Source organism: Lepus europaeus, chromosome 2 (assembly GCF_033115175.1).
Source record: "Lepus europaeus isolate LE1 chromosome 2, mLepTim1.pri, whole genome shotgun sequence".
NCBI lineage: Eukaryota > Metazoa > Chordata > Mammalia > Lagomorpha > Leporidae > Lepus > Lepus europaeus.
In genome coordinates this window covers 45,179,392-45,195,104 of record NC_084828.1, presented here as the reverse complement: position 1 = coordinate 45,195,104, position 15,713 = coordinate 45,179,392, and the positions used below count along the sequence as shown (strand labels likewise).

The 15,713-nt window shown below is 41.7% G+C and overlaps 1 protein-coding gene across 1 annotated transcript in view; it reads right to left on the bottom strand.

The window, feature by feature from the left end:
• Positions 1-15,442, bottom strand: part of CHMP2B (charged multivesicular body protein 2B) — a 33,485-nt gene extending 18,043 nt beyond the window's left edge. Inside the window, exon 1 of the mRNA XM_062206690.1 lies at positions 15,195-15,442. Coding sequence (XP_062062674.1) covers positions 15,195-15,228 — 34 coding nt within the window. The 5' untranslated portion in view covers positions 15,229-15,442. The remainder of the gene's footprint in view (positions 1-15,194) is intronic.
• Between the last annotated feature and the right edge of the window lie 271 nt (positions 15,443-15,713).

Sequence of the window (15,713 nt, the reverse complement as noted above, 5' to 3'; positions counted from 1 at the left end):
TTATTTATTTTAAAGGCAGAGACAGAAAGGGAAAGGCAGAGGTAGAGAGAAAGAGATCTTCCATCCACTGGTTCACTGCCCAAATGGTCACAAAGGCCAGGGCAGGGCCAGGCAGAAGTCAGAAGCCAGGAGCTACATCTGGGTTTCCCTTGTGGGTGCAGGGGCCCAACCACTTGGGCCATCTGCTGCTTTTCCAGGCACATTACGAGGGAACTGGATCAGAAGTGAAGCAGCCAGAAATCAAACCAGCACCCATATGGGATGGCAGCACTGCAAGCGGCAGCTTCACCTGCTACACCACAGTGCTGGCCCTCCTGATAAACTTCTAAAGTGGGACCAGCACTGTAGCATAGCAGGAAAAGCTGCTTTGGCATTCCATATGGATTCCGGTTCAGGTCCTAACTGCTCCACTTCCAATCCAGCTCTCTGCTATGGCCTGGGAAAGCAGTAGAAGATGGCCCGTCTTTGGGCCCCTGCACCCGCATGGGAGTCCCAGAAGAAGCTCCTGGCTCCTGGCTCCTGGCTTCAGATCTGCGCAGCTCAGGTCATTGTGGCCAACTGCAGAGTGAACCAGCAGATGGAAGACCTCCTCCTCCCTCTCTCCCTCTCTCTCTCTCTCTCTCTCTTCTTCTCCTCTCTCTGTGTAACTCTGGCTTTCAAATAAATAAATAAATCTTTAAAAATAAATAAATAAACTTCTAAAGTAGAATACACAGGAGTAAATTTTCATGACCTAGGATTTAGTAATGAATTCTTAGACATGACACTTAAAATATAATCAACAAAAGAGAAAAAAAACATAAATTGGAATTCATGGAAATTAGAAACATTAGTTTTTAATTGGACATTATCAAGTGAGACAATCTATAGAATCGGATAAAATGCTGCAAATTATACATCTGATGACTCTGGTATTCACAAATATGAAGAATTCTTATAAATCAAGAACAAAAGACAAACTACCCCATTTCAAAAATGTCAAAGAGCTTGATTAGACAAGTCTCCAAAGAAACATACAGATGCCCAATAAAAACATGAAAACGATGCTCAACATCATTGGTCATTAGGGAAATAATCTACAACTTCATATCCATTAGAATGCTTGTAATTTTAAATAATTAGAAAGGAACAAGTATTGATGAAGATGCAGAGACTGAAACCCTTGTACATTGCTATCAGAATGTAAAATGGCATCAAGGCTGCCACTGTGGCATAGTGGGTTAAGGCGCTTCACCTGTAAAGCCAACATTCCATATAAGCACAGGTCAGCTCCTGGCTACTCCACTTTCAACTCAGCTTCCAGGAAAAACAACACATGATGGCCCAAGTACTTGGGTCTCTGCCACCTGGATGGAGTTTCAGGTTCCTAGCTTTAGCATGTCCCAACCTCAGCTGTAGCAGCCATTTGGGGAATGAATCAGTGGATGGAAATCTCTCTCTCTCTCTGTCTCCCTCTCTCTCTCTATCACTCTGCCTTTCAAATAAATAAATAAATCTTTATTTGAAAAGCAGAGTGACAGAGAGGCAAAGGAAGAGAGAAAGAGAGAGGTCTTCCATCTGCTGTTTCACTCCCCAAATGGTCACAATGGCTGCAGCTTGGCCAATCCAAAGTCAGGAGCCAGGAGCCAGGAGCCAGGAGCTTCCTCGGGGTCTCCCACACGGGTGCAGGGCTCCGAACTCTTGGGCCATCATCCACTGCTTTCCTAGGCCATGGCAGAGAGCTGGATCAGAACTGGAGCAGCCAGGACTTGAACTGGAGCCAGGTGGGATGCCTGCACTGCAGGCGGCAGCTTTACCCATTATCCCACAGCGCCGGCCCTTAAATAAATCTTTAAAAAGAAAGAAAAAATGTAAAATGGTTCGGCCACCATGGATAATAAATTGCTGATTCCTCAGCCAGTTAAACATAAAACTACCATTGGACGTGATTCCACTTCTAGATATTTACCCCCAAGAGCTGAAGTAAGCACTCACACACACACAAATACTTATTTATGAATGTTCATAACATTATTTACATTAGCTGATCTAAAGCACCATGAACAGATGAACATATAAACAAACTGTGGTCTATACTTGAAATGAAATATTATTCAGCTATCAAAACAATTGACATTACAACAGATAAATCTCAAAAACACGAAAAGTGAAAAAAAGCAAGATTCTAAAAAGTCACAATTTATGATTTTACTTAAATGAAATATTCAGAATAGGTGAATCCATATAAATGGAAAGCAGATTGGTAAGGTAGTTGCCAGGGGATAGAGAGAGGAGAATGTGAGTCACTGCTTAATTGGTTTTAGGTTTCATTTTGAAATAATGAAAATGTTTTGGAACTAGATATAGGCAGTGGTTATCTGCCACTATGAATGTACTGAGTGCCACTGCACTGTTCCCTTTGAGATAACATTACATAATGTTCACCACATAACATTGGAGCAAGTGCCCATCATCCTTTTTAGGATAAGCGTTAATACTATATAGTTAGAATAGTTATAAATGGATCAACAGTTGCTATAATTACACTGTTAAAAAAAAACTAATAAGCTACAAGGAATTTCTAAACAAAAGTTACAATAAAATACCAAAGCTCCTATAGCATACATGTACGACATCAATTTTCCTTCCTTTGTTTCTCAATTTAGGACTTACAGGGACACATCCTACAGGTTGTTTAAATATAGGACAGGATACCATGGCACTTCTATATGGAAATGAAGAAAGTAGGGGCTTTCTTTCCTAATACATTTCTTTTAAAGTGGCAGTACTGGATAGAAGACATATTTCATTTAAAAGACAGAGAGGTAGCCAGCACTGTGGCATAGCAGGTAAAGCCACTGCCTGCAGTACCTACATCCCATATGGGTGCCAGTTCCAGTCCTGGCTGTTCAACTTCTGATGTCTGAGAAAGCAATGAAAGATGGCCCAAGTCCTTGTGCCCCTGCACCTGCATGGGAGACCTGGAAGAAGCTCCTGGCTCCTGGCTTTGGATAGACGTAGCTCTGGCCATCTGCGAGTGAACCAGCAGATGGAACACATCTCTCTGCCTCTGCCTCTCTAATTCTGCCTTTCAAATAAAATAAATAAATCTTTAAAAAATAAAATAAAAAAATAAAAGACAGGGAGTAGATATTCTATACACAAATATATTTGGGAAATATCTAAATTGGGGGTAAAAAAGTCTTTGCTTCAAGACTTCTGAAAATGTTTTATTAATCATTGTTTTGTCAACACTTAAAGGTGGAATATATTACAGAGTATTTCCCAAATTTATTAAGTGAAGAATCCTTTCTAAGAAGCATCTATTAACATATCTTAGATACTAGTGTTCCATGGCACAAGTTGGGATTCTATTGTAAAACAATGTTATGCATTAGTTTTCTAGGGCTGCCACAACAAGATATCACAAACTGGGTGCTAAAACAATAGAAATTAATTTTCTCACAGGTCTAAAGGCCAGAAGTTCAAGATCAAGGTGCCACCTGCAGGTTTGGTTTCTTTGGAGGCTTCTCTCTTTGGCTCGCAAATAACCACCTTGTCTACTACATTTTCAGATGTGTACTCTTTCTTTCTGTCTCCTGCTCTACTTATAATTCGATCAGGGCTCCATTCTTTTGAATTCATTTAACTTGATTATGTCCAGTTTAAATATGTAGTCAAATTAGAGGTCAGAGGTGCAGCATCAGAAATTTGGGAGCAAATAATTCATCTTTTATCACAGAATACCTATACATCTATAGACAGGTCTCAAAGAAGGCTCTCATTTCTCCTATCCTAAAAAGCAACCATCAGTGTCTTCATCCTCAAAACTCAAAAAAAAAAAAAAAAAAAAAAACAAACAAACCCTCTATTTTCTTCTTTTAGATTTGCTCACCATCTTGCCAAAGAAAAATGAGTTGGTATGAAAATACCTACCCACTGCTATCATAGAAAATGACTCTAAATTTAAAATTATGAATTACAAATGCACAACTGGAGTACAATGCCTTTGAGTACTAAGAAGCCCCCTAAATTCAACTTGTATAAAATGGCAGTATCAAATAGTGATAATGGTTGTCTATAGCTTCAGCTCAGACAAACAAGCCACTTTATAAATGTCTTCACCTGCTTTCTGTTAATATAACTCAATGCCTGACACCAAGGCAATAAATAGAGGAAAGTTTTTTATTTAGCTCATAGTTCTGGAAGCTGAGAAACACAACAGCATGGTGCCAGCACCTGCTTAGCTTCTGGTGAGGCCTAGGTGCTGCTTCAACTCATAGTGAAAAGTAGAAGGGTAAGCAGATGTGTCCAAAAGAGGGAAAACACAAGGGACAGCCTTACTTTAAACCCACTTGCTCTCTTTTCCTCGGAAATAAGAACTTACTCCTTGAATTCATTTATGAGATAAAGGCATCAATCCCTTTTAAAGATCTAATCAGCTCTTAAAGGTCCCATCTTCCAAACACAAAAATGATCAAATTTCAACATGCATTTTATAAGAAAAAAAAAAACCCTGTGAATACATATACATAGCAATAAGTTAAATTTTTCCAGATAATTAAAAGAAATGCAAAGCAATTGGTAATAACCCAAATTCTATTATTACACATATTTTTCCATAACTAGGGTAGTATAAGTAAAAATATAAATTTGGTCTTTGCCCTGGATTCCTGGCACAAAGGGACTAAAAGGTTTCCAATTTCCTGAATAATAGGAATGTGTTTTGTTATTTACAACAAGTTATGGGGCCGGCGCTGTGGCGCAACAGGTTAATGCCCTGGCCTAAAGTGCCAGCATCCCCTCTAGGAACCGGTTCGAGACCCGGCTGCTTCACTTCCAATCCAGCTCTCCGCTATGGCCTGGGAGAGCAGTAGAAGATGGCCCAAGTCTTTGGGCCCCTGCACCTGTGTGGGAGACCTGGAAGATGGCTTCGGATTGGCGGAGCTCCGGCCTTTGCGGCCATCTGGGGGGTGAACCAGCGGATGAAAGACACCTCTGTCTCTCTCGCTCTGCCTCTCCTCTCTCTGTGTAACTCTGACTTGCAAATGAATAAATAAATCTTTAAAAAAAAAAAAAAACAAGTTATATGTGAATAAGGTGAATTGGGGAAGGGGGGAGTGTTGAAAGCTTCAGGATGAAGCTAGCCAACAAAAGAACCAAATACCTCGTTAGAAGGTGGGACTTCATGCCATACTCTATCTCCAGACCTCACAGGAATATGGGTGCTGAACACTGGGTTACAAGCTTCTTAGCAAAGAGATACTGAGAGTTTCCTAATGGGTGAACAGACTGATGCACTGAGGAGGTAGCACAGTCAGAAACAGTGTGGGAATGCTGTTCCCCTCCCACAGCACTCCCACTGCTCTATGCATCTTTTCCATTTGGCTGTTCCTGAACCACATGTTTTAAAAGGAACCAGTAATAGTATATAAAGTACTTTCCTGAGTTCTGAGAGTTGTTCCAGAAAATTATTAACTCTGAAGAAAGAGTTGCAGGAACACCCGGTGAGTCAGAAGTACAAGTGGCAATCTGGCACTTGGGAGTGGCATCTGAAATGGGGACAGTCCTATGGGACTCAATTCTTCACCTGTACCATCTGCTCTAACCCCAGAAAATTAGTGTTAGAATTAAACTGAATTCTCAGATAGCCAATTGGTGTCCAAGAATCTGAGTTGAGACAGCATACAGCCATCTTTGTTGCAAAACAAAAATTATGACATATGGCTTAAAACAAAAACATGTAACTTAACAAAATTAGCTTGGTTTCACTTTTTAAATTTTTATGTCACTATGTGTAGCCTGTCATTGTATATCATAAAAGGAAAAATAAAGAAAATTAACTGCTGCATATTCCACAGCCTCATAGTTGTTAATAGACCTATTAATATTTAAACAGTTCTAAGCTATAAACTTGGAGCAGCTAATCTTATGCACTAAAACATAATCATAACACTTTAAAACATATTATCGTAAGTAGAAAAAGATAGTAAAAGATCTTTTCATATAAGACAAATAGGAATATCCCATAAAATAAAAAAGACTCTATAATTTGTCTTTAAGAATTCCTATCTTTAAATCAAATTTCATGAGTTAATCTTCCAGATAAGTCAAAAAGAATAACATGAGAATGGTTCTGAAACACTTTTAATGTTTTTTCAACCAAGTTTATTTTTCATCAGATTTTTTTTTTAGTAGGACTGATTCTGTCCCAAGATCATAAACTCCTTAAGAGTACAGACTACATATATTTATTTATTTGCCTGCTTGTCTTCTCACCTTATTTCAGTGATAAATGCTATCCCAACATATCCTACCTAGTAGTAACCTACGAATTACATATACACATAGAGAGAAATGCAAAAGGATTTGTCTTATAGGCATCTTTTAGATATTCCTTAAATGTATAATAAAATCTATTGCTTATCAATAAAGATGGTTGCTAATTTAACAATAGTAAAATGTGAACATCAATAAAACGGATATTTTCTACAAATGGAAACATATAGCACTAGCTATTTTCCTTAACATTTTTTGCTCTCTTATTTTCAATCTGAGTCAAGACAATGATAAATGCATATGGGGTACTGCTGACATCTAGAAGAAACACAGCATGTGGCCCCTGCCTATCCTCTGCTTCCTTCTTAATTCTCTACTTCTTTCTGTAGAAGAAAATAGCACGTCCTGAATTTTTCATATTCTGGCACTTCACCTAACTTGTGGGTCTGCTGTGAAGCACTTCATTAAAAGTGGCAACCTTTTCGTATCCTGACTGCTCCACTTCCAACCCAGTTCCCTGCTAATAGCCTGGGAAAAGCAGCAGAAGATGGCCCGAATATTTGGGATCCTACACTCCCATGGGAGATGCGGAAGAAGCTTCTGGCTCCTGGCGTTGGCCTGCCCCAGCCCCAGCTATTTTGGCCATCTGGTGAGTGAACCAGCAGATATAAGACCTCTCTCTCTCTCTGTCTCTTCCTCTTTGTAATGCTGACGTTCAAATAAATAAATACAATTCTTTTAAAAAAGGAAAAAAGTCAAAAAAATAAAAATGAAACAAAAAAAGGTCTCTGTAATAGTCTGGATGTTAAATGTGCCCCAGAGGCCCATATGTTAAATATCTGGACCTCAGGTGGCACCACTGGGAGGTAGTAGAAGCTTCAGGAGATGGGGTTCAATGGGAGGTCCACAGATCATTGTTAGCATGACCTTGAAAGGTAGTTCTTGTGTGGGTAGTTCTTGTGGTAGATCTTGTGTGACTTCTTGAGTTTTCACAACAGGGTTGTCAAAAAATTCTGAGTGTAGCCCAACCCACTCTCTGCTTCTCATCTCACCATGGCATCCTCTGTACATGCTCCACCACCATCCCAGGGCCTTCACCAGAGCCTGCATCATTTCCTTTGCCCTTCCAGCTTCCAAAACTTTGAGTTGCATAAACTTTTCTTTCTTTTACAGCTAGCTTTTCTCAGTTATTTTGTTATAGTAATGAAAAGCTGACAACACAGTACCCCATATGGTTAAACATAGCTCACTACATTTTTCTACTGGAGTTTGAAACCAAGCCCCAACTTGAATTATGATTGTCCTCTCTGCATTTAGTTCATTAACATACACCTTGCAACTTCCAGGGAAAAAAGCAAAAAGTAATTATTAACCATAAATATGGAAATTTGTTAATCTTTGAGGAGCACTAAGTGTCTTTTTTGTGGGGAAAGCACAGGGCCTGTCTCAAGTTTGCAGAGCTGTGCAGGTTCACTGCTGATTACTGGCATAGTTCATATCACCCAGTATGATTCAAGCCAGACCAATACACAGCATCCAATGTATCATGTACATACTCTGTTATGTGTAGACAGTGAGTGTGGCTATATGGTCAGTACCATCTTACACTGATGAGAGAAAAATTTGTTCAAAAATGCTGCAAATTCAAAGGTACAGTGTAAGAAAAAAACACTAAAAGCTCAGTACCCAGACATCACCAGTTCTAGGAACCAGATTTACTTGAGGGAAGGAATGAAAATGACAGTGGGTAAGAAGAATCAGAATTTGATATGCAAATAATATTTATTTCTCAGGGCTGGCACCATGGCGCAGTAGGTTAATCCTCTGCCTGCAGCACCAGCATCCCATATGGGCACTGGGTTCTAGTCCTGGCTACTCCTCTTCCAATCCAGCTCTCTGCTGTGGTCTGGGAAAGCGGTAGAAGATGGCCCAAATCCTTGGGCCCCTGCACCCACATGGGAGACCAGGAAGAAGCGCCTGGTTCCTGGCTTCAGATCAGCACAGCTCTGGCCGTTGCAGCCTTTTGGGGAGTGAACCAACAGAAGGAACACCTTTCTCTGTCTCTCCCTCTCACTGTCTGTAACTCTACCTCTCAAATAAATAAAAATCTTTAAAAAAAATTTATTTCTCAGGTTTTGAAAATGGTGTATCAGAAACACAGAGAAAAATATTATCATCTTAATTAACCAGTTTTAATACATGGTAAAGAAATATACATATATATATATATATATATATATAGCTATGGGAAGCAGAAAGGACAACAGATCATATCAACAGCTTTACACACAGCCAAGCGCGTCCCTCAATTTAAGAAAGAGGTTGGGGCCAGCGTTGCGGCATACTAAGTAAAGCTACCACCTGCAATGCTGGCATCCCATATGGGAGCCAGTTCAAGTCCCTGATGCTCCATTTCTGATCCAGCTTCCTGATAATGCACCTGGAAAGGCGGAAAAAGATGGCCCAAGTGTGTGGGCCACTGCACTCCTATGGGAAACCTGGAAGAAGCTCCTGGCTCCTGGCTTTGGCCTGGCCTAGCCCTGGTCATTGTGGCCATCTGGGGAGTGAACTAACGAAAGGAAGACCCCTTCTCTCACACTTTCTCTCTTTCTCCAACTCTGCATTAAAAAATAAATAAGTAAAATAAAATAAAATAAAAATGAAGTTAAAATCAGAAAACTCAGCAGGACTTCTCTGGAAGGAACAGGCAGAATACTACAAGAAAATAGAGTCAAACCCATGGCAGCATAAGCAATAGCAAAGACACACTTTGATGTTTTTTCTCCTACCAGTCAGTCACAATAGTCACTCAAACCCAGGGGAGTTCATTCAAATGTATTATTATTAAAGTATACGTGCTTTCAAGAGTTCAAGGAAGGTTCTGAGATGAAATGTGGCAGCAGATCTTTGATCTTCAAAGACAAAGGCTTTGGCAACATGATCAATCACAGCTTCAATTCAGAAAACAGTCAAAGGGCATTTTTACCTTAAAGAAATGAGGAAATGAGAAGAAAAGATCCCCTAGAAGAAAAGTATCATAGACTTGGGGCCAGTGCTATGGCACAGCGGGTTAAAGCCCTGGCCTGAAGCGCCGGTTCTAGTCCCAGCTGTTCCTCTTCTGATCCAGCTCTCTGCTATGGCCTGGGAAAGCAGTGGAAGATGGCCCAACTCCTTGGGTCCCTGAACCTACATGGGAGACATGGAAGAAGCTCCTGGCTCCTGGCTTCAGATTGGTGCAGCTCCAGCCATTGCGGCCATCTGGGGAGTGAACCAGCGGATCAAGACCTCTCTCTCTGTCTCTACCTCTCTGAGTAACTGTCTTTCAAATAAATAAAATAAATCTTTAAGAAAAAATAAAGAAAGAAAAGAAAAGTACCATAGACCTGCCTTGGTGTCATGCCAGGGTTGTAGAAGTACAGAGGGAAAAAATGTTCCTCAAGAAATATCTGTTCCGAAAAACAGTACTGTTATCCTGAATCCCACATTCCATTAGTTTTCTTTGGTGCGCCAACAATGTAGGAGTCAAAAAGAAACAAAAAATGTGAGTTTTAAAACATTCAGAAAACTGAGCACTAAGCGGATCTATAGCATCCTAGAAAAGATCTGGCTACTCTTAGATACCACCCACCTACTCCAGAGGGGAATCAGAAGGCAAGCCTCACAGCTGCTCTTCATCCCCTCAGGGACATGGCTCAGTGCAAGTGATGGTCGTGTGGATCCACCGTGTCTTGCTGAAACTCTGCCTGAGTCTTCGCTGGCCAAAACTCTGCTCGCCACTCCACTGGATCCAACCTCGCCTGCACATCCCAGCCGCTGCTGCAGCTGACACTGGAGCTGGACCAGACTTCTCATGGGTGACTTCTCCAACCCTTCACCATCGAGCCTACTGCCCAGAGCGCCAGATATCCCATGACTAATGTCCGTAAGCGACTGCTCTGAGATTCGTCTCTCCAGTGTGGTAACGGAGACTTTGGACTCTAGATTTTGAACTTTGACTGTTTTGTGACCATGATACGAACCTTGAGAACACAGCATTCATATTACACCCTCAGCCATGAGTGTTTAGATTGATTATGCTTTTTATGCTTTATACTTATTACTATTGCTGGATATTTTTAGAGATTGTCTTACTCCTAGATGTATGTTATGACCTGTGGACATATTGATATATTGAATGGTACTGAACTGAATATATGTATTGAATAATAAATTATATTGAAAAGACTATCACGATTCGGTGTGATTCTTCCCCGTGCTCCAACACGTCGCATTAGCCTTGTCAAGAGGCGTGACAAGTGATGCTCGTGACAAGAGGGATATTAATATCCCTCTAATACCCCACCAAAGACTCTGAAACTTTGCAAACATACTATGTAGAAAAGACTTAGTATAAGCATAATTCAACTTGGGAAGTGTGGGGGAAAGTTCTATTTTGATTCCAGGTAAGACAAGTGAGAAAACAGATTGATTCTAGGTAAGACAAGTACACATGCTAAAAATTGGGACACAAGGAGTTGAGATACTTAACAAATTTTGCAGTCCCATCAGAGAAGATTCCCTGGAGCAGGAAAATAAACTGAGATAATTCAAGTTAGCAAGAGAAAAGGAAAAAAAAAAAAAGAATAAAGAAAAACAGAATTCTAGGCACTAGGGCATCATAAGTAAAAAATATTCCAGGTAAGAAAAAGTACATCCTGGCAAGGGCCAGATCAAAGACAGTCATACATCTATTATTAACAAGTTTCCACTTGACTCTGTTGGTATCAGAGTTTCAATATTGCTGCCTCCCAGGGTCTGCAACTGTGGGAAGCTTGAATCAGGAGCCAAAGCTGAGCATCAAACCTAGGCAATCCAGTATGGCACATGGGCATCTTAACCAATATTATAAATGCTAGGCTAAATGCTTGCCCCTAAAAGTCACTTTTGATCTAAGCAAGATCTCACACCAGATGGAATGCACCCTACTACAGAGTGGAGGGCATTTAAGAAGCAAAGAAACAGAGATAGGACACATCGCTACTTTTTCAAGAGGTTTCAGAATTAGAACAAAAAGAGATCGGACCATGCTTCCTAAAAAATGCTGGGGCTGCTGCTGGGGCTGTAGCACAGCAGGCTAAGCCATGGCCTGCAGTGCTAGCACCCCATATGGGTGCCAGTTTAAGTCCTGGCTATTCCACATCCCATCCAGTTCCTTGTTAATTCACCTGGGAAAGCAACAGAGAATGGCAGGTCCTTGGACCCCTGCACCCATGTGAGAGATCCAGAGAAGCTCCTGGCTCCTGGCTTCAGCCTGGCCAGGCCTGATCATTGCAGCCATTCGAGGAGTGAATCAGAAGATGGAAGATCTCTCTTTTTCTCTCTCTCTCTGTCTCTTTTGCTCTCTCTCTGTAACAATGCCTTTCAAATAAATAAATAAATGTCTTTAAAAAAAATTGGGCCTCAGGGGCAGTCAGGAACAGGAGATTTATTTCCAGTTCTTACAGCATTAGAAATTGGGGTTTGAATCCTAATTCTGAGAGGAGTATGATTCTCTCATTGTCTAACTCTGCCTGTCAAAAAAAAAAAAAAAATCAAAGGTAACCGTTTCAAGATATACATCAAAAGTTGAGAATTCCATGCACTTAACAAGAACAAGAAAACCAAACTGTGCACTAGGATTAGTCACTAACAATCATAACACTCAAACAGTAGTATCAAATACTTAAGAGCTGTACAGTCTTGAGCAAGCTACTTAGTCCTTTGTCTCTTAATTTCCTCATCTATAAAATGGGGATAATAATAATAGTAGTTATCTCATAGGCGATGGGAATAAAATAACACACTGTATGCAAAATGCCTAACAGAGTGCTAGGGCCTCAAATTTGTCTTCGCTTACAAAAGACAAAAATTAGTGTTTTAAAGAACTTCACTATTTTTTAAGATTTATTTGAAAGCCAGAGATACACAGAAAGAAGGAGAGAAAGAGAAAGAGATCGTTCATCTGCTGACTCACTCCCCTAATGGCCTCAACGGCTAGGGCTGGACCAATCCAAAGCCAAGATCCAGGAGCATCTTCTGGGTCTCGCAGGTGACTGCAGGGGCCCAAGTAGTTGGGCCATCCTCCGCTGCTTTCCTACGCACACTAGCAGGGAACTGGATCAGAAGTGGTGGCAGCCAGGACTCAAACCCAACCAGCGCTCATATGGGATGGGCCAAAATGCAGACAGAGGCTTAACTTCCTACACCCCAGCGCCAGCCCCAAAGCAGTTCACTTTTTAAGAGACCGGTTTAGTTATGCATCGATGACAAGTCCTCGTGGCATCCTGATTTTCAGGTTCATACTTAGCTTCAATAAATGTGCCACTATTACTCCACATTGTTTGTGGGTGAGGGGTGAGGGGTGGGAGTGGAGAAACTGTAGATTAACACATTACACTGTATGTATGTATGTAGTCTAAAAGTCAGTAAGAGGAAAACCAGTACTCAATTGTAATCTCAAATCCAAGAGTCTGTTCACTGGTATTGAGATACACCTCTCATTAATTTCTGAAATAAAGTATATACTGTAGAGACTTGTTCATCTTTGTGTCAAAACTGAATTAAACATAACTGTGAATAGTAATAAGTGCTGTAATGTTGTCTCCCTTTTTAATTTACATGTACAGTAGTCTTTAATGATATAGTATATAATTCTTCCAGCCAATCCAAAGAGACAAAAAGATTCTATTATTCCCCAGATCTACAAGCAGTTACATATTTCTGGTGTACTCATATATCAGAATTTCATTATAGCTGGAACAGATAAAAAAATCAGCATACAGTAAAAGATCTTATGATCAATAGTCAACACGTCCAAGGATCTGAGAGAAATGCATAAAAATACATTAAATTTCATAATATATGGCCTCATTACTGCTAAGAAGAATGCTGTCACTTTTTAAACAAAACAAAAATCCTCCCTTTTAATAAACAAGGAGTAAAAGCATCAGTGAAGCTCTACATCAAAATAATGAAAACACAGATATATAATTACGAGGTGGTTATGATTGGAATTGACAATGTAATTTAAGAAAACAGCAAGCAGGCAGGTTGGTTAGTTGTTGTAATGTACATGCTAGCCAAATTTACATTCAGAAACATCACACTCAGATCTTCAATTCAGTGGCATAGATCCTAGCAAACATTCCCAGGACTTTTTCCTCACTGATTAGTGTATTAAGCAAAACCAGTATTTCTTGGGGGGATTAACTCAACTGCAAATGAGTATACAGTTGAACATCCTCACTGCACATCCTCTTGTCTCTTTTGCTGGTTCTTTATACTTCAATATGTATAACAGTCACTAGATTACCAAAAGCACCAGTAAGCACAGAACTAATATTTATGTCTTTGGAAACAGTGATCAGATACTAAGCAATGAACACTGGGATGTTCAATTCAATGTTAAAAAAGATTAAATTGAGTTTATAATAACACAGTAAAGGAGATGAAATCATTTTTCCCCTGTTCAGTAAATTCTCACAGATAAAACTCAAGGAAAAAAATCTCACTATGTAAAATTAAAGGAGAAAGAATTTTATAGTACCTTGTAAGTACTATAAATTAACTGCGGATCACAACATTGGTACTGAAAAAACAAAGTGTCAAAGCTTAAACAGCATTCTCAGGAAAAACACTCACAAAACCCATTTCACGGAATTGCATCACATCCTATACTAAGTTGGCAGCTAGTCTCGGTATTGTAAATGGCACCTCAATTAATAAAAAGTCAGGAAACCAAAAAAAAATTTTGTTTGCAAACAGACTATGCAAAACTGCACTAGACTGTGTGATACATTAGGGTGAAAAGGCATGTGCCGAAGTGAAAGGTAAAGTGGCTGGGCAAACACCATGTCTTTGTTATCCTCCCCAAAATAATTCTCCTAGCATTGGAAGAGTCCACACAAAGGAATGAAGGAGTTACCCCGGGGTCTGAACTGAACACCCTGCCTGTACCAATCACGGTCTAGCTACCACTAGCTCCTTTTGCGGCTGAGACAGACTCTTACAAAGAAGCGATTCTTTTCCAGAACCAGCAACAACCTAGAACCTAGAGTAACACGATTTTTTAAATAACTTGAATCAATTTATCTTTCTGGTACCAGAGAAGGAAAATATCAAGTCAGTGTTATGTAAATAAACACTAAAAGCACTGCATGTGAACACCACAAAACTCAATTCCTGCGCATTTGCTTTTTCCCTCTAACACGACATTGAGCTGAATGTCTGAAAACATGCAGGTATCACTAACATTTAAACTTCTATGCCGACAACAGATATGACATCTTTCACTTTTTAGTTAGCAAAAGATAATCAGAAGCAAAAGAAATCCATTATGAAAATTAACTCCAGGCACTTCCCTGGGGGTTTCCTTTTACTTTTCTACAGGAGTGGATCAGGCAGCCGGTAAGTCACAGCTCTACTGAGGGAGGCGTTTCTAACTGGGCCAAGGGGTGCAGCCCCAAGTTCCTCTGGTACCTGGAATCCATCTTCCTACCTCCATCCCCACCCCCACCAGCCGCACAGGTTTCCGGCGTGGAAGCCTTAAGGTAGTGCATCTCCAAACTGAAGGTGAAGCAAATCGAGCAGACGGTGCCCACAAGAAACCCACTAAATCGCCAAGTGTAACACACTCGTGCGCCAGCGACATCCGCCGGCTCCAGGAAGCACTCGGGATACTACTAAGGAAAACGCGAGGGCTGGAGGAGTGTGGGCAGGAAACCAGGCTGCCCAGGTGCGGCTGCAGTGGGCAGGGTCGCCAGAGCTGGGGAACAGAGAAGTGACGCAGCGAGGGCGGTCACCTGTGGGGCTACTGGATCCAGCCCCGCCCCCCCCGGGGAACTGCAACCAGAATCGCCTCCGGGAGCCCCCGAAAGGACACGGGGCCGAGGAGACGCAGAGCCCGGCCCAGAACTCACCATCCACGGTTTTCTTCTTGAAGAGGGACGCCATGGTCAGGGACCGCGCCCCGGCGGCCCGGCTCGGCCCGGCTCGGCCCGGCTCGGCCCGGTCCGGCCTGCTGCTGAGAAAAGGACAGGAGGGACCAGAGAGACCCTTGGAGGGTCCTGGTGGCGGAGCGGACAGACAGGCGGAAGAGCGCAGGGTCGCCAAGCAGGACCGGCGGAGGGCGTGTATCCCCGTAGCTCCCACAGCCGCGTCGCCCGGAGCTCAGGTGACCGGGAACTAAGACACTTTTTGGAGAAGTCACTTCTAGGCGGTGCCTGCGCGCCCTGCGGCCTGCGCCTGCGCAGTGCGGCGCTGAAGCCGCGCCGCTGCCCTCACTTCAGCGGCTGCGGGATCCTGCAGCTAACCGCGAGGCTTCCTGGTGCGACCGGGGCTTACGGGGGTAGGACTGCGCTGGAGACGGCCGGGGGACTACAGGGTGCGGGTTCCGTAGTGATTGTGGCCCGGGATGCGCCTCGCTTAGTGTCCTGCCC